At 42.0% G+C, this 20,815-nt stretch overlaps 1 protein-coding gene across 1 annotated transcript; it reads right to left on the bottom strand.

The window, feature by feature from the left end:
• Positions 1-61: 61 nt before the first annotated feature.
• Positions 62-20,728, bottom strand: pkig (protein kinase (cAMP-dependent, catalytic) inhibitor gamma). The gene is made up of 3 exons (XM_079517442.1): positions 20,464-20,728; positions 2,671-2,858; positions 62-1,371 (listed from the first exon to the last, which is right to left on the bottom strand). The coding sequence occupies exons 2-3, from the start codon at positions 2,828-2,830 to the stop codon at positions 1,292-1,294; spliced, it is 240 nt and encodes a 79-aa protein (XP_079373568.1). The 5' UTR covers positions 2,831-2,858; positions 20,464-20,728; the 3' UTR covers positions 62-1,291.
• Positions 20,729-20,815: the final 87 nt, after the last annotated feature.

A 20,815-nucleotide genomic window follows, 5' to 3' on the forward strand; every position in this document is an offset into this window, starting at 1 on the left:
CTCAGTTCACACAGGTGTGATTTTTTTGTTTTGTTTTATAGATTCAAAAATAAAGTCTTGACATGGTCCGTTTCTTTATTTGATATGGAAATAAATGTGAACAGGGGGACATTCTAGATGGGAATGTAAACACTGGCTTCCTGTAGCCACCCTAATGTACACAAAAGGGGCATTCAATAATATTTATGGTTCCTGCACCGCTCCGTGCTACATTCTCATTAATCACTCGAGGACCAACCAGCTCTAGGGTTATAATAAGCGCTAATTCGGTTCAATGTTTCAGAAATCTCAGTTAACCACATGAACCCTAGCCTCCCTATTGTGGACATGTCATAATAGGTGAACATTCAACAAAAATATGCATACATTCGGCAAATAGGAGATCTACAAGCTTGCAACGTGTCACATTGTGAGCTTGTAGATCTGGTATTTTCAATGAAGATATTTGGTATAGAGGAAAAAAGGACGGGACCAAGTAGTCGCCTGGGTGACCCTGGTCAACAAAGTATAGGGTTTAAGTGGTTAAGTTCCCTTGTGCAAACATATACACCTTACAAGTTACAACATTAAATGCAACTGTTACAGTAGATTCATATGAATTGATTTATTACACAAAGAAAATTCCTAGTACAAAGTTTATCACTGGACATTTTGCAATAAATATGACCTCCATACCGTTGGCGTAGAGACTCCATTGCAACTATACTGGATACTTGAAAAATGAAAGGGCTAAAAATAAAAAAATATATATACAAAGAGTAAATGAAAATTAACGAGGGTCACAAAACATACATACAACAAAGAAAATGACAAACTAGTGGTTATGTAACGTTCTCCTTAGATGGATTTCCATATTAGGCTGGAACAGCGGTGTGTGTGTGTGTGTGTGTGTATATATGAATGTATATTCCACACCAGTCAGACTCCAGAGAAGCTAAATCCAGAGTTCCTGTGCTTTCTTGTCACGTCAAGAGATACAAATCACTACCAGAGTAAAAGCAGCTTCTCCATTGTCAGTTCCACTCAATTTTCTTCCTATCATTATCTGTTCTGATTAAGAGAAGCATGCATTTGGGCTGACAAGGCTCCATATACAGAGAGAGAAGGTGTCCTCACCATGGCATGAAGAGGGGCCTGTGGGAAGAGCGCGTCCGGTCATGACAACCAATAGATTCTCTCTTTCTCGTTCTTTCTCCAATCTTTTCTACTTTTGCTTTCTCTCCTCATCTTTCCCCCCACCCTCCCAACACGCACCCTCTTTCATTATCCCCCTCCTATCTGCGGAGGGTCTTTAAGAGGGCTCTCCATTCGCCGGGGCCTCTCCGCTGGTGGATCCCTCACCCTCAGGGGGGGGTGAGCCCCCGGACTCACCTGGAGTAGAAACATGGGAAACGTGTCAATCACAGAACACACACACACACACACACTCTTTCCGTTGACTACATTAATTCCCTCATCTCTAATCTTTTTTTTTTGTGGCTTTCGCCTTTATTTTATTTTTTTATGGAGGGACAGACGGTAGGCTGACAGGAAATGGGGAGAGAGATGGGGGGGAAGACATGCAGTAAAGGCCGTCGGGATCGGGAGTCGAACGCGCGGCACACTGCCAGACTGGATTGCCAGCCAAGGTGCCTGGACCACTGAGCCATGGCCCAGGCCCTCATCTCTAATCTTAACCTTAACCATCATCAGTACATGTCTAGCCCCTACCTTAAACTAATTCAAATACTAAACCTAAAGCTTTCCCCACACTACAGAAGTTTTAAAATCATTTTTGCTGTCGCCATGTCAAAAGCCCTCTCATTCACTTCACGTCCGAATGCGGTTGTGAGCTATTGTGGTTGCGAGCAACTCCAGCAGTGCAACTCCGACAGTAGTGACACAATCCAGATTAAAAAAACCTAAATGTCAAAAATGTTTGATATTATCAGGGCTACCCTGATGCATCTGTGAGCAGATCAGGAGGTTTAATATTGGATCTGTGAACCCCTCATGCTACAGGATAATCTGAGCAGATAATCGGATACACACACACACACACAACACACACACACACACACACACACACACACACACACGTTTGACAATGCCACACAGCAGGCTATAAATCTGACTAAATGAGAATCCTGAGGAAGGAACCTCAACTTCCTCCAGCAACACAACATGAGACCACCGAAAGTAGATTTATTGTATTAGAATCGCTAATACATGTTTTGGGAAACTAGTTTCAAAATCAAGAAAAAGCAGAAGAGTCAAATTAGACTCAATGAGCATGATGGGAAACGCTTACTTCCCTCCACGGAGCTGTATTGAAGCCTTTCTCTTCCAAACTCTAAAACAAAAGAGAACTACAGAAGATGTACTGGGTGACAAAGCCCAGCAGGGGAAGCCAGGACTATAACGAGTGCTGTTGCGATTACGATTAATAAAAACAACCCATTTATAGTGATCTGTATTGCTGTGCGCAGTATACCTGCTGTGATCGGTTCACGCTCAGCTGTAAAAGCCTCACTGTCAATTGAGTGGGTCACGCTGTCTGGGAATCTTAAGGTCATCGGTTCAACCATCACCTTGATCAGGCTACACGTCAAAGTGTCCCTGAGCAAGACACTTAACCCCTGAAGGAGCCCTGACCTTTTTTTTCTTCGTTTGTCAGTGTGAATTGCCCACCTGCAGCTTTCAGGTCCATCTCTGCCATGTCTTTGCTCAGTTCACTGGTGCTGCCGGCCGTTATGGCCTGCTCCCCTACGATGTCGGGCACAGCGTTCCTGCGTCCCGTGCGATCACAGTTGATGAAGTCCGAGTATGTCGTTGTCTCTACGTCCATCATCTGTCCATGACCAGCGCTCTCATTACACCTGCCAGAGAGGAGGGGAGGCGTTACAAAAAGAAACATTAATAAAATAATCTGGGCTGGCCTACAATGGCCAATGGGCTCAGTGCATCATCACCATTTTGGGACTTGGGAGTAATCAACACGGCGTGACAACCGTTATATGAAGCAGAGGCTACTATGGAGTGTTCACTCCATGTGTAATTTTGAGCTGCTACAGTATACAGTATGCCTCATTTCTACAAGCTCACAACACAGTCACACCATCGTATGACAGCATAAATCAGTTCAAGAGTCAAGACGGCAACAGATCATGTTAAACACAAAACGTGAAAACAATCTAGGCTCAAATAGATAAATTGGCATCCTCATAAATAAATGTTTTATAAATTAAAGATTTCTAGATCCACCCCAGACCCATATTTCCCAAACTCCAGTGCAAAAAGTCCAGCCTAGTAAATATGCCCAAGCTCTGTGTAAACAACAACATGGCTTTGGATATCAACAACATTCATTTAATTTCACAGTTTGAAAGGCTTAATATCGGAATTGTGAACACCTGGTTTTAAATGCTAGATATTTACAGTCTACATTTGCAAATTAGGTACAGGAATGTCATATACAAGTGATTGGTGATTCCCATTTGGCAGTCACCTTTTCAGAACTCAATTAAGTAAATTCCATTAGATAAAAGTATTTATGTTGATTATATGGACTAGTAGACAACTGAAGTTGTCCATCATCTGTCGCCCTACCTTTAATAGATAAGAGGCAGCTGAACGTGAAACGCACACATAGTGTGCCACTTCAGCACCTCAGGAGCCCACTGTTGACAGAGTGAATTAATGAAAAAAAAGGAACATCTATACTGTGGCTGGTCGACTCGTAATTAACATTTCTATTTCTACGCGGGGACTAATGGCCCTGCTGACATCTGTGCTAATTGGCTGTCCTAATTACAACAGGAAAAACACAAAAAAAGCTGCTCCAAAACTACTGAGACTGACATACTCTCTTCCCTCAACTGGTCGGGTCCGTCACAAAAGGTTACTTGCAGTGCAAAATGGGCCCAGTGAGGAGGTGGACTGGTCAATAAAGAGAGCCACGGCGAAGTGGCTTTAAACCTTTCAAAGGTCTAGTAGAGGAGGGAAGCCAGAGGGAGCCCCAGCGACTAGCATATCGAGCTTCCATTAGCTATTCATTCCTCCTCTTCTTCCTGTTTCTCAGTCCATATTTAACTGGGTCATGGATCCTGCCAAACACTACTACACAGTAAAGTCCTGAGTGTTAGTTCAACTCTGAGAGAGAGTACAAATGGAACCAAACATACTGTAAAGTCCCATTTGTGTTAAATGAACACTCAGGATTTTACAGTGTGAAGACTATACAGCTGGTGGTTCCTCTGACAAAAGAGGAAGTGCAAAAAGAACTAAAAAGCTGTTCCAGAAAAGAAGACAAAGAGATTAAGAAACTAAATAAGATGAGGCAAACAAAAAAGAATAAATTAAAGGAAGAAGAAAAGTTCATGAAGAAACAAGTGAAAGGACTGGAGAAAATGTACATGAAAATGACAATCTTTTTGCAGCCAATAAGATCATCACACTGCTCGGCACAGCTGTCCTACACATACGTCATCACAGATGACCCTGAAAATCTCCCGGTCCCGGCACAGTTTCGGAACATTAAAATTTGGACTGTTAATTCAATTTAACACATATCTAGGCAGCATGATAACGGCATTTAACATCTATTTAAGCGAAACAAAATACATCCGCTGATAAACAATGGGGAAAACAGCTCAACCTGACACTCAACTTGACCTTGAAGGAAACGATAGGAGAGAAGGAAAGTGATAGAGCAGTGGTTCTCAACTCAACCTTGTCTGGACCATGGGGCCCAATTGAGAATCTCAAGTGTTAGCTGCCATGTTAAGTGGTCAGATGCATTTTCAGAGCATGTTTATTTTAATGATCAAGCAATTGATTGTGTTCTATTTAGGGATGTTAATAGATTAAGCGCTGTTAAGAAATGTATCAATTAAAATGAACAGTTAACAACTTAAAATTCTGCGGTTCCATCATTAGGTGGTTTTCTGTGCCGTCTGCGCATGCATGCCATAGAGTATAAAGAAGGATAGAGACTGAACTGGCGCGAAACTCCGCCCCACCCCCGCTATTCATGTCAGTGGAAGTTGCTCAGTGGTGTTTTGAAGCACCCGGAAGGACCGCCTTTTTTCGATTTGGGCACCAAACGTTGGTGCCCAAAATGCGGAAGTGCAAACGCACTCAACGTTAAAGCCCAGCTGCACGGGGTTTCCTCGTCATACTTCCACGGGTCCGCCTGCAGTCCCTCCTCTTATCACTAGGGCCCAGTGCTTCAATGTTGGAGAGCCTCACTGGGGCCTTGATGCATGCGGCCAAGGAACGCACATGTGGTCAGGTAAAAAAATATCCCCCACCTTGGTAGCACAGAAACATCTCTGCTTTTGCATGTGACGTGACAGACTTGCACTTTATTTCATTTTATTCCTCATACAAAGATAACATTGCCTAATGCCCTGTATCGCAAATGGTCAAATCAATATTTGATTAAGGAATATAATATGCCTTTTGTATTCTTTCTGTATATCAGCAAAGTGTAGATTTTTATGTTAGACATTAAAGGCGTAGTGAAATGGAAATGGTGGACATTTTATTTTGAAGTTTCAGACTGTTTCAAGTTGAAATACCACTTTGAAGTTTCTGAACCAATCAGAGCGTCGCATCTTTTCAGGCGATGGGACGGTAGCTATGCGATACACAGGACGCATGTGTGTTTGTTTACAAGTCAGATAGTCGGCCAGCTGTACCAGTTTACTGTTATGTGGCTTATTTCTACCCTATAATGTTTTCAGATACATATTTTAGCGTGATGATTAAGTTGAAACCGAGTAATACACTGTCTGGATGTCAACTTGAATGGGAATAAAACGGAGGATTTCTGTAATCAGTAGCAGCTGTGTTGGACAGTGTTGGACGGATGCGCAGATATGGGGAATTAAATGGGTGAGCTTCATTTTTATTGGCTTTTATCGATGTGGGCCTCGACAATGAAAACTAATTTTTCAGTGTTTAAGAAAATAATTATTATCTTTTACATGAATTATTTAAATTTGAATATTATCTATATCAGAAATATTATTTGGGAGCCCACTTGAAATATCCTCAGCCTACCAGTGGTCCTGGCCCACAGGGTGATAATCACTGTGATAGAGAGGCAGGAGGAATTAAAACAGAGCTGGCAGATGTCAAAAATGACACAGTGACCCAGGGCCAGTCGGTTCCCAAACACGCTTCCATTCCACCAGTATCATAAAGCTAAATGTTATCATGAAGAACAAAGATCCCTCAATTGTTTTCCCTCTCATTCTCTCTTTGTTATGTTTGAGCACACCATGCTGAAGAGGAAGTGCCCAGCCGTCATTCACTGATAGGGAGGGTTAGCCAATGCAGCTGTACAGTAACAGTTGGAGAATCTGAAAATGTTATTGGCCAGGATACAGCCTTTAAGCATCTCAAGGTAGAAGCACTGCCTTTGCGTTGTCACAAAGCAAGCATTGAACTGTATTCCCGAACCCTAACTCTGATGTGATCTATGTGATCTTTGTAGATCACTACTCTGTAAAACCATTTAGTAAGCCAAGTCACTGTGGGAGGCAAACTGAAAAAGAAAGAAAGAAAGACTACTAAATAAATAAAAATCAGACCAAACAAATGTAACTAGGCTAGTCTCAAGAACCATCATATAAATAGGCCTACATTTTCAAATGTCCACATCAGAACCATGCTCAAACAAGTAAAACCTTCTACTGCCAGCCTGTCTTAACTGCAGTACTCCATGGACCAAGTTTCTGTTTCCACCTCAGACTAACAGCATCACATAGCACAGCCTGTCTACTTCAGCAAACACAGTGTGCCATATTATGCTCCACTTGCTCCATACCAGTGGCCCAGTTGTTATGTTGCTTATGGGAGCTTTATCTAATTGCCATTCTCCCGTTTAATTAGTTTGCTTGCCCGTGCAAGTGGATCAGATCCTACCATGAGATCATTAACAGGTTTCCATGGAGGGATGATGATAATGATGATGGTGTACCGTTAAGTTATCCTCGCTAGTCTTCACCATGTGTTTACGGCCTAGACTCTGCCTGAATGCACTCTTCTACCTGGTCTCGGCTGCGGAGGGAAGGGTTTAATGATGCCACTTGCTAAAACCATGTGATGTCAATCCTTGTATGAGCTCAGCAGAACGGTTTATGTTGCACTATAGCACACAAGCAGGTTATTTTAGTTGCTGTTAACGGTTAAGATGCTGATATTTTTATACAATGCATAGCCTGTATGTAACGTGACATGAGAGAGTGACACGTATCTTCTGTCAAACAACTGGTCAAATTGTGTGGGGACATTTATTTATTGTTGAGTGGAAAAGCAATGAATAACCTTTCCCTTCACCAGAGTATTATATAAGGCCAGGAGCGTATCCATGCTATTCTGGTTCTATTTCCCCGCTTACAACCGTAAAGGTGTTTGCACACTGCGTTTTTTTCTGCCGAATATCGGAGTGAATTTCAGAGGACAAAAAAATATCAACCTCACTTTGTCAATCATGTTTGCATACTGCAGCCGAATATTTCTTCTGTATAACGTCTAGTGGGGTCTAACAGCTAGTGATGGCCTACTACTTTTGGATACGCAAAATGCAGGGGAAGAAAAACACCAGTGTGCACTTTGCAACCACCTTAACCCTAAAGGTGCGGAGAACATAGAACCCGAGGAACATAGGGTTCTTAGGCCTATTCTGTGATTTTTATCCAGACCAGTGCCAAAGCAGGATGGTTTTCTTTTTAGTGTGGAATGGCTGGGCAATAATGTGATATTTGGGAGGCGTTCACAAGGACATTTTGAGAAACTATCAATAATGTGCATATGATGACACAAACGGGTATAGAGGCAACTATTCATTTCACTTAACTTGAACAGCCTAATGCATTAAAAAAAACTACCACTTTAACGTAATACTGCCTTTAAGACCAGTAAAAGACCAGTAGAAGATTATTTATTTAACCTTCATCCAAATATTACAATAACTATATCATCCAGTTCTACTGGTAGACATTTTCTCTTTAAGACAAATGATATGCCTTAAAACATGACATCATCAACTTGCAACAGGAGCAGTTCCTATTGAGTGAAAGATTCTTTATTTATGAAAAAAATAAGATATTTAAGGTGTTTATTTATTTTAGTTGTAGAGGGCAAGTATAAGGTTTTAAGGCATATTTGTCATATTAGCCAGGGATCCTTTTAAGAGATTTGTTCCATTGCAAGAACATGCCTTAAGTCAATCACAAGTTGCTGACTGAAATAGTAGCATATAATAATGGCGTCACGATAAATTACGATATGCTTCCTTCCCTAATGTCCCAGATAATAAGAGAAGGGTGTCTTTATGTGAAAAGGCCAGGGTGTGAGGGGAAGGAAACCAGACACAGCTGCAGCTGTAAACACTATCAGAGGATAAATGTCATAGGTGTGCATTTTCACTCCAGACAATAACAATTCAATCACTGCAGTTTGGGTGGTGGGTTGAACTGAAGTTTAGCCTTGCTTCTCATTCTCTCGTTTCCCCTTGCCTGGTTTCTCTCTCCTCCCTCTGGCACTAGACTGTATGCGCTGACTGTTTGCAATGCAGGGGATCCACTTTACTTGGGAAAACACCAGTTCCCTGTTCTCAATAAAGCAGCAGTGTCACCTGTTCAAATCTTCAAATAGGCATTTACCGGTGAGACATTTTGGCCGATATCGATATAATGAATTGCTGTTATGGCCAATAACCGATGGCCAATGTCGATATGATCTCATTCCCCATGAAAAACAATATAATAATTTTGGCCATTCTGAAAAAAGGTATGCACCGTTATTGGAATGTTGGCCCATATCCAACCATAAACAGCTAAAATGTAGTATTTTTATTTAGAAATCTTGCAACTTGTTGACTCTTTTAAAAGCGTCCCCAGAAAACACTGATATAATTTGTAGCCTTCATCATCACAAAAGCATTTTTCAGGCTTTATTTATTTTTCAACATTATTATAAAATAAGCCAATATCAGCCGATACCGATGTGTTGACCGATGAATTGCCCATCCCCACAAATAACACACTGTAACTACATAATTCCACTGTGAAAGTAATCAAAGGTGAATTAGACCAATGGCATGGAGGATGGGTATTGTACAGTATCTGTACAGTATGTATGAGTGAGTGGTGGTCAGGTCGGCCAAGGCGACATGTAACAGGAGAGCTTTTGGCCTTGTGAAATTAGGCACAACAGCCTGTGCGATCACTGAGGGAATATGACTCAGCAGCACTGCCACTTTCACCGGGCCCATTAGGGAGACAAGCTCACTCCCATCCCGCCTAAGCCTTTTAAGCCTGATTTGTGCGTAATAAACTCACATTATCTGCAATAACCCACACTAAGATTGACTTCCTTGCTGATTTTGAAGTCCATTAGTGCCATCTTCTTACAGGCAATTAAAAGTCAGTCAACTAATTTCACATCATTTGTTGACACGGCAAAAAGCCTTCACATGAATAGGCCTCATCTGTTTCTCTTAGCAACACACTAGTCCGTCGGGGTTTTAATCCAGGGTTCTTGTTGAGTGCTCTCATCCTGAGGTTTGAATTTGAAATACCAAAATAATCCCCCAAAAATTGTTTTACAACAAATTGCACATAAGGCTGTGTATAACCTAACCATGTGTACAACCATGATCACATTTCTAGAACTTCTGGCACTGTGCTCAAATAACACCGTTGCTTGATACTTCAGCATAAAATGTTTCGCATTTAGAAATTAGAAATGGTGGTTTTTCACAAAGAGGAAATGAGTGAAGAAAGTCAGGCTTACCAAAATATTCACACTTGAATCATCCACCACTGAATGCCCGGAAGCCCAACAACCTTGCAGATCCCTGACTGTGTGGTCAGACAAACGGCCATTGAGACCCTCCAAAGACAAGTGTTGCACACTGAGAGCAGCCCGGCACCGTGCTTTCACCATACCCCCTCCCCTGACTTTTTCCCTGCCTCTCAACCTTCCCAGTCAGACCAGGTCTGGACACTGTCTATTCACATGATGTCAGCAGCTGCTTGCAAGACTGCCAGCCCACTTCAAACACAAGGGAGTTGTGTTTCCTCCACAAGATTAGCATTGTTGTTCTACGAAGCCCTTCCTTTCATAAATAAATAAACCCCTGTCCATTCAGTGCCCGTGTATATTTGCCCCCATATATCCTTCCTCTTTTTATGAGGCCCATGCCGCCTGTAAGGGCCTAATTTCCTGGGGGAGTGAGAAGAGAAACTTGCGAAGCAGCTAGCTTGCGGGTCGTTTGCGCCGGTGCCGTGAAACATTTGCCTGATGGGTAGAGGTGCATACAGGCATCTTTGTCAGGTTTAACTTAGAAAGATTCACCATCTCCCTCTCAGGCCAACTCTCCTCTGGCAAAACTGCCACGTTTTCACAGATAATGTCATACACTCAAAGAAACATCTTCTATTCTTTTCACCCAGTCGAGATACTGAGAATGAACAGTGCCACTCACATGTAATTGCCATCCTAATTATCCATCAAGCAAGTGAGCTCCTATGCCCAAAGGCTTATCAAATCAGCAAGAGGAGCAAGAGATAAGAAGCCTGACCGAGGCCATTAGCATCAACTACAGAGTAGAAGCGTGCAAGAGTACTGATGAATAAAACAAAAGATCTTCTTGGGCAAGGTTGCTTCACTCGAAAGCCACAGTGGAATCAAAAATCAATCTCACTTGATATAGATAGACAATCTTAGCAGCCACACAGAGAAGCAGCCGAGCCTGAGTAGTGACTATCCACTTCACAAATCAGAGCCTCTGGTGGTCAATATGGAATTTCTTTTGCACCTCATGGCCGATGTGCCATTATGTGGTGGTGCCATATCGGTAACCCATCAAACTGATCCTGGTTCACCTGCAGTTCATGGTCAAACACTAAAGCCATATTATATCGCCCTCTGGGCGTCTTAGTGGTATACTTAGTCTAACGTGAAATAGCTAAAATAGCTTATCTAAAAGCTCACAACATTTCATGATGCAATGCATTGTGAGCTTGCAGATTTACTTTGTGTCTTTTGGAAGTAAGAAATAGTTTAAATAAATGGGGGAGGGGGGAGGAATTATTCATCGTTTTGATTTTGGAAATTCCCCAGAATATTACTATAACAATGTAAACACTACATCAAAAAGAATCATGTTCCCTTTTGTTAGACCCGTTCACTTGGCAACAGACGGACCAATCAACACCAGCGCATGTGGTGTGAAAACTAATGCATCATAACAACGGTTTTCCCTTCACACAATATGAAGACAGACGACAATATCTAGTCCAGTCATCAGATTACTAATCCCTAAAGGCAGCAGAATTATGAATACATGCTGTGTTGAATTCTGTTTTGGGTCTCTGCATACAAAAGATCTGTAAGCCTCTGCTTTTAGGATAAAGCGGGTTGAGCCCTTCTGTTACAAAATGACTCTACTGAAGAAACATGCCGAGCCCAGCCCCAGGCTATAGGGAATTCCCCTTGTGTGCCCCCACACACACGGGGGTGGAGAATCTTTGACCACACAACAGCTTTACAGCTGAGTCAGGACTCCGGAGCAGGTGTCTCTCGACTGGACTCCATAATGAGATGGTGATCACGTTCGGTTGAAGAACTAAAAAGGTCCCTGCCATTTCAACTCCAAAACAACGTAGCCTAGATTGGATATCTGGCAGAGGCAATGTTCTGAAAACAAATGTTCAACTGATTTGTATCCTCTTTTATAATTTTTCCTTGTATAAATACTGCCACACAAATGGGAAGTTAAATATTACACCTGCATCCTTTGCTTAAAAAGAATCAGCCTAAAGATGAATGTTTGCCATCACAAAATCTCCAAACAGTTATTATCTTGTGCATGTCAGAGCGAGTTTACAGTCATGTGAAGATAGGTTGGGGCACAGATTTACAATCCTTATGGTTCTTAGTTATCTTGGCATACACATGCATTGCTGCTGTTACCAAAGTCTTGCAGAACATGCCACACCATCATATTGCTGATTGTACCAAGTGACAACCTATAATTATTATATTATAATAATTGTGTCCCCTTTAGTCATTTTGGGGGTATGTGTCACTGTACATTTGTATTAATTGCATTTAACTGCAAACCGAATACTTTCTGATTACCAGATGGCCTCTCAACCCACTTTAAGTATTTGATTTCCGACATAGTGAAACAGGAGCTGTGTGCGTATCAGCCAATCACAGTGATGGGGTGGGTTGAAACTCAATGATCAACCTCCAGACACTGTGCAGATGAACGTCTTTTATCCAGCTATGAGCACTGATTTTGGGCATGATGAATACCATGACCTGTCTGGATGTCACAGTAGCAGTCCACAAAGTAGTCTAGCAGGACGTGTAGTGTCTAGCAGGATGAATCATAGCTCTGTGTAGAAGATTGATTTACTTCCTCACAGTGAAATGTCATAATCTGGTACAGAAAAAATATGTAGGATATTTTTTTAAATGATCATCTCAGTAACTTGCATAAACATCTAATAAAACTGGTGAATGTCATGATATTATTGGTTAAAATTGGTTAGTATGTTACACTGACTCGTGTACTATAACTCCATGGGTGGAGCCTGCGGAATCCACCACTCCCGAATGAGGTGTCTGGTGCTGGGAATCTGGTGCAATGCACAGGTCCTGGGTGCACCTGGTGAGAGCAGGAGATGATCTGGTGAGGCGTAGGAGGTGCCCGGCCAGGAGTTAACCCACAGTGCCTAGTCCCTCCACACACCGGATGGCCCGCCCGGCCGGTACCCATCGGATGGCCCGCCCAGTACCGGCAGAGTAGTTCTGGAGCAGCGGATTGTGTGTCCCTGGTTTTTCCCTAATGGGACTGATCGAGGGTAGCTACTAGGACATAAGTCGGGACTTGATCACCTCGGCATGACCTGGGTATGATGTTGAAAGATCCGAAACCCTGATGACCTTGGGATACATCACTGAGGATACGTCCCAGTTCCATTCTTGCGATGTTTTTTTTTAAGTTCCACCTTTATTTCGAAAGCACATTTACAATGACCAAGGTTGATCAAAGTGCTCAATTATAAACAATCAAAGAACAAAAAAAGAAAAAAAAGGCACACGGAGAATTAAAAGAAACAAACAGAAAGACAACATTTCAGCAGTATACAGTAAAGGCCAGTGATTGTACATTCAACTAGAGTTAAAGGCCAGAGAAAATGGGGTTAAGTAAGAATTTAAAAACCTCTGGTGACTGAGCAGAATAAATGTGTAGGGGCAAGGTGTTCCAGAGCCTGGGGCCGGCAACCGCAAAGGCTCGGTCACCTCTGGTCTTGTGCCTATATTGGGCACAACTCGACTGGTCAGCCAACCTCAGGGCTCTGGCTGGGGTGTGAGGTCAATGGGGCACATGGGTGCCCATGGGTGCTCAACAGCAAGCCACCCCTACTACTAAAGCATTACACATTAACCATCCTACTGTGCATTCTCCATAGGTGCTCGGGCTGCCCGTTTAGGGCTTTAAAAGCAAAACTATAAAATCTCCAGGGGAATGATGCGAGGAGTCGAGGTCAGACTGAGGTGATGTGGTCACCCCTTTTCTTGCCAGAAAGGAGGCAAGCATCTACACAGTGCCTAAGAGCTGACTAGTAGGGGTGGTATCAAAAGTCACACTACGGTTCTTGACTGATGAGTGTTAAAGAAATTGGTGTCCATCCAAATTTGGATATCTGTAAGGCAATCCAGTAACAGCTGGAACGAATCAATCAAGGCTGAACGAATCAATGCCATTTGCTTTTACTGTTTGATGTAAGCACACATGACATGTTTGTTTTGTGGGAAGTAATCAAGATGGACTATTGATATAAAAATACAAAAAGATTTTATTTTATGTTTTTGGGGCATATATTGTTGTTATCCCATCATGACCGCAGTTATGCTGTTAAACGTATTTAGATCTCTCTGACTTAGTTCTTTGTCTGGGTAAGAGATGGGTGGCCTGGCATGACACTTTAAATGTATGAGAATAGACCACAGCCTGCTCCAAGCCATCCTTGAAACTCATCATTGTAATCATGGGTGTAAGAAAAACGTTTATACACATAAAAAGGGTCAAAAAGACAAAAAGGCACGTGCTGCGTGTTTGCTGTGTGTTTCGGACACGCAGCAAAATACCCAATGATCATAGGAGACAATACGTCTGTGGCAAGTGTTTTTTCACACCGTTTCAACATGAATGGCAGTAACTTATGTAAAAAAAAATCGAATCATTTAGATCCACACATGATCCAACAGCATGGCTCAGCCATGCCAGCCTGTGACATCAGTCATCTATGACGACAGGCGCTGGTCGGTCCATCAGTTTGCAAGATTAGCCACACACACCCACTCTTATTGATGACTAGCCTCCCAGAGGGACAAGCCATAAAAATGTAGGGTGAGATCTACCATATTCACTGCATACACTGGATTGTTTATGAGTTATGACCCATCTTTCTCTAGGCTGTACACACAATGGAGACTGAACAAGAGCCATGGGCTGACCAGAAGAAGCATTAGGGAGAGGACAATAATAGGACAGGACAGAGAGAGGGAGGGATCGTACAGGACAGCCGATGACAGGAGAGGAGAGGAGAGGCGAGGCGAGGAGAGGGAAAGGAATGCATGCTTATTTATTGAGCTGGCTATATAAGGCAATACATCAAGCTTCACTGTCTGTTTTGATTTTTTTTTTTTAAGAACTCAGGGGAAACGCAAAAGGTCTTCCTAGGCTAACTGAATAACCCAATTTGTAACAGAACTTATTTGGCAAAGCCTTATCTAGTCTGCACCACCTGTTAGATTTGGTCACTCACAAGTCACAACATGGAACCCTTATTCTCAGAGTCAGAAACGAATGCATAAATGGACCATGAGAAAACTGAACACTGCACTTACCAGGGCATAAACTGCATTACTCCCTTATCACACCGACACAGCTTGTCATCATTCCTAGTAGTAGATTTTAAATAATAAAAAAGTATATGAACAGACTGCTGTAGTGCCTGTACCGAGAGTGATTCCGGAGGCGGCCTCGGTTTGGCTGACACTCGCCAAGTAATTCCACTCAACTGCATCATCACGCTCTTCTCCCACAAGTCTATGAAGACGTGGGCGTCATGTGATTCGATTTGCTGAGTTGAGAGGACAAAACAGCACATACATACTGTAACCTTCCCTAATGGCAAACATTCAAAAGGGAGCGGAAATTACCGCAGGTCGCTACAGTCCTAGAAAGTGGAACCAACCATGTAGTCAGACTGTCGGAACACAGCACAAACCGAATGGACCTTGATGTCTAACCCACTGTACTGTAAATACACAGTAAGTGTACAAATGTATAAATGAACACTTCACACCTCATGACACGCTCCATATGTCAATCTGACATATGGAGATCACGACACTGACCTCATCAAACCCTGGATAGCCATACATGGTTTGACATACTAGATCTGCATATATGGAGCTGGCCAGCAACTCTACATTAATAGTTTAACTACTGCTTCAACTGTGCCGTATTAAGAAGCTCTGTTGTTTCAGCGCGACCTCCGAGGTCGCTTCTCGCCCTCAGGGCGTCTTACTGGTCCAATATCCATCTCAAGCTAGTTTCAAGTCTCTGCAGGTTGATTTTCACACCACACTAAAATTAACTGAATATGCAAAAAGCCTTTTTTTGAATTACAATCTCAGTAATTTACAAAAACATTTGAATTACAATCTCAGTAATTTACAAAAACATTTCTAATAATAGCATACACTATCAACAGTGTTTTGAGCCTGAACTGTAGGCAAGGTTCCTCTGCGTATCACTGATGAATGAATCGCTTCACTAGTTCTCATGGGCTGCTTCAAATCAGCCTGGTTCATTATACAATATACAGTACACCCATTATTTACTCTTCTCAGTGATTCTTTCAATCCAATGCATAACTTACATGTCTACTGGATACAATGAGATTGAATATCACCACAACGATTCTTTCCCCTTTTTCACAATGAGAAAGACAGGCCATTACTGACCTTACCGGAACCAAAGGTTTGTAGAACATGTGCCATTAAATATGTAGGAACAAATTAGAGAACTGGATAAAGCATGAGGATTTGACTATGAGGATTTAACTATAACTTATTATTGTGACCTTCAGAAACATCACACTTTATGCACGGAACTGAGATGGGGCCTGCTTGTTCATACAGTTAGACCTGTTAGATCTCCATATACGGAGCTGACCTGTTTTTTTTTTTTCACGATTTTTGCAACCCATTTTTTCACCCCATTTTTTCACCCAGTGTCAATTATCTAATAATGTAATCCTGGGCGCTACACTTCCTCTGCCAAGTGCCAACCTGGGGGGCAGTGGACTGACCTCATGCTTCCTTCTATTCCATGCATGAGGAGTCCAAGCTGCTTCTTTTCACCTGACAGGGGAGAGTTTCCCTGGCCGGACGTAGCGCATGGAAGGAACCAGTTCCTTTCCCCTCCATCAGGCGCCCCGGCTGGCCTGGGGGAGGTAGTTTAGAGACCGGGATTAAGGCATGTTTTTTGTGAGGAAATCTGCCCTAGGGGACACGGGGAGAACATGCAAACTCCACACAGAAAGGCCATTTCGCCAACCCCGCCTCGGGTATGGGCACTGATGACGCAGAGGAGAGAACACGCCCGCAGCACCCACAGTGTCCCAAAGCGGGAATCGAACCCAGGCACGAAAATTAAACGCTACCTGGGCCCTCATCAAACCCTACACTCAAGACACTGCCCCTGCTGACACCCTTAGATCTCCATATGACCTGTTCTGACATTCCATATGTTGATCTGACCTCATCAAACCTGGTACACTCAAGACACACTCCATATATGTGCCAGTGCAGGTCCAGGTCGTAACATGTCGATTTGCTCAGACACATATGACGTAAATTCTCCATTCATTGTCAATGGGAATTTAATGTTTGTGTAGGTCGAAAATAGCCGATTTGATCAGACACATGATGTAAATTCTCCATTCATTGTCAATGGGAATTTAATGTTTGAGTTGGACGAGGACGAAAATAGCCGATTTGCTCAGACACATGACATAAATTCTCCATTCATTGTCAATGGGAATTTAATGTTTGTGTAAGACGAAAATCTACACTAATAGCTGAATAATATAGGAGGGGTCCCTCAAAAATAACTGCGACAGTAGGTCGCATTTACTATGAAAACCTTTGCTAGGCCAATTAGTTGAATATGTAATATTTGGGTATATGAGCCTTTTCTGTCAGTCACAAGAGTCACTTATGGTTAGGGTAATGGCACTCACTATTTCCTCATAAACAGCCTTAGGAGCTCAAAACAGTGGAGCCAAAGTCTCTAGTCCACATAAAGGACTAGGAATGTGGGTCAGGGCTGCCAACAACGGACTGTGAGAATCCAGAAGATTTTTTTGGGGGGTGGAGGATCCTCCCACGCGGGGGGTGTAGGGGTCCTCCCCCAGAAAGCTTTTAACAGATTAGATGTAATTTCCTGTGTTCTGGTGAATTTTGGGAGTTTGATACTTTTATCAGGCTTAGTGGCTTGCTTTACTAGCATTGTTGCACTGCCATGGGGCAGTGCATGCCCTGAACCTTTTAAATGTAGTACATGTAAGTACCTGTGATCTGGTGAATGTGGGGACTTTGATACAAACTCCAGGAGAAATCAAGGAGAAATGTAGGATCCAGGGGTGTTAACTTGACAGCCTTTACACTACAGTCCTGAGGTGGGTAGAGGAAGAGGCCCATATATTTTAGCTGAGGACAGCCCACAAAATAAGTAAACCCATGATTACAGAGGGAGGAATACTGTACAAGAATATACTCGGCACAGAATGTTCATACTTTTTTATGTTTAACCAGTAGTAGACTACTGTAGGTTGTAGCATCAACAACAATCCATATAAATGTATTGATATCTGTGGACAGAAAGCAAGCCTAATTCTGGACATTATCCTGGCCAGCCACCCAAGGGACTTGAACTTATTCTTTTTTGTTTAGCTCAAACTGTATTAATGACCCACCTTTATCATATAAGGGTCAAGCTGGCTCAGGTGATCATTAAATGACAAATTCAAGACATTCGGTGTCTGCTAGAATACCAATCATGCAATGTCAGTAAGAGGAAATTTGACTGTGATTGACAGTGGAAGATGTTAAATGGCAAACATGACTGTCAAGAAAAAAAAAACTGATGACAAAAACAACAGACCACCAACCCCCACTGCATTTCTTGGCAGTGCAGGCCAGGGATATAACAGTCATAATGTTCTCAAGGCTAATAATGTCATTGTTGGCAGCTCTCAGCAAGCAGCAGATATGACTTCCATTTAGTGAACGAGTTGAAGGAGGAGACTGGTATTGTTGAAAGTGTTAACGCAGCACTGCAGATAACTGGACTCGCATGACCTAAATATTTAAGTTCTACCCATTTTCTACCTGCAAGTCTCCCTCACAGCTAATTGTAGGTGAGCAAATAATATAGAATTCAAGTAAATAGCCCCCAAAGACCAGCTGTAATCAGATCAGTGCCCTCTTCAAATGACTTATTACAGAGACTGTAAAAGTGGTGATTGAGCTTTCTACTTTGTTGCATAGCACCCCATTTGACAATGTTACTCAACAAACGTGACATTTGACTAGGAAACCAATAACCAACTTAATCTTGCTTGTGTAGGTTAATCAAATAATGTATAATAATCATTATGTTTTTGTCCATATACAACCCTAAGCCTAAACCATGTATGTGACATCTGTCATTTTAGATTCTGTCTGCTATAAACAATTTCAGAGACAACTTTACCCCAAGCCATTTTGACCAATTTAGGTTATACTATACTGTACTGTAGGCCTGTGAACATCCCATTAATATTTGGCTCCACACCAGCCAGCTGAGAAATAGACACTGGTCTACCTTAGAACTGGTAGTTATACTACAACATTATCATCATACTACCAAATTTGGCCCTAGTACAAAGCCAAAGTGCAGTAACTACGGGAAATAAAATCACTGATAACTGGGTTTAAAAGTGTTAAAACTGGTCAGCCAAATGAGATATTGGCATAAGTGATATTACACTAACTGTTCTTGAGGTAATTGTTTATCCCCCAAAATTACGAAGGCAATATTTGACCTTTTGGTTGTGTCCAAGAACATAGTTACTGCACTTTGGCTATGTACAAGGCCCCATATTTGGCTCCACACCAGCAAGCTGAGAAACACTGGTCAACATTAGCAGTAGCACTGATAGCGTTATACCGTAATATAACATAGTTCCAATTCCAAATTTGACTACATGTTCAAAGTAGGGTTCAGGGTTGTATATTCAACACAATATATTGACTACAACAATTGCTACAATGCAACAGGTTGCACGGACAGACATTTTAAATAACTTAAGACATTCTATTGCTGTGTATGCCTCACTGACATGTCTCATCATGAGAGAGTTATTAAGGTTCCAATATACTGTATTTTTTGGCCCACTTTACATTTTACAATTTGTGTTGAAATGAATTGAACATGCAATTCAACATAGATTGAAAATATGTTTCAGCCATTGTTTTAAGCTTGGGGGGAAATTAACAATCCTGTTGTGTTCACTGTTAAGCACACTGAAAGAAAGAATGGGACTGAAGAGTGAAGCCAATGTTTATTTCCACCAGTGCCCATGGCCAGGCAGGTTGGCGCCTACCCAATAACACTGGCATTGTGTGTGTGGGGGGGCGCTCTCTCCATCTTTCTCCACCCACCCAGAGTGCATGCATAGTGCATACTCTTACATGAAATAGGCCTACTAGTGAAATAGGCTATCTTTACCCAGAAAAGCAGGAATTACAGTCATATAATTATGTTAATGTATCCATTTGTAACTCAGAGTGTAGGATTCTACTGTGTATGATTTCATTCAGCAGTCGGAATGCTGCATTCATAGCCTACACATATCCCTGTGAGATAAAGTTGATTGTTTATTGCGGGTGTTGGTTGTAGGGTGGTGGCTAATAGAAAGCAAAGATGAAAATCGAGTCTATATGCGCGCCCAGTCTATTAACACTTATGTGGTGGGAAGGACATGCATGACTGACAGCTGGGCAAAATTAATAAATGCATTAATAAATGTTTTAAAAAAACATGACATGGATTTCATAATACTTCATAATACCATTGCGAAAAGGTTCGTTAATGACGTTATATCGTGGGGGAAATGTGTTCATAGTTTATCAACGAAAACTGCATTGTCCGAACACATCTGACTGGAAAATAACGATTCGTGAATCGTGACTGTGCGGCTCCCTGCGGATTTCAACACCAAACACCAGTTGTTACGTCCACACACATACACCACACGTATACACACATACACGCATGTTGTTCTGCACCACATGTATACATTTGCAATATTGTAACAAAAGATCGCGACTAACCTTGATTTGTTCGCCTCTGTTTATCCACTTGTAATATAATAACATGAATCGCCAATAAGTTTCCAGACACTAGAGCAAAACGTCGAAGGGAAAACTATAGTGGCAACTATAAAGCGTCAAAAGCGATGTCCACGTTAATATGCGACGAGGAGTGTTTGGAGAGCAGGGATGTCTCTCTGGAAACAAAAAAAGGTTACGTCTTCGAACAGCTGTTTCCAAAATGGAGTTGGCCAGCTCACAGCCAATCAGATTTCACTTTAGGATTCTAGTCTCGTATTCTGACTATTTTATTTGTATTAGCTGCTTTCATATAAAATACAAAATACACCTTGACAACATCAAACTATTTTGC

Source organism: Electrona antarctica (assembly GCF_951216825.1).
Source record: "Electrona antarctica genome assembly, chromosome: 2".
In the NCBI taxonomy this organism is placed as follows: domain Eukaryota; kingdom Metazoa; phylum Chordata; class Actinopteri; order Myctophiformes; family Myctophidae; genus Electrona; species Electrona antarctica.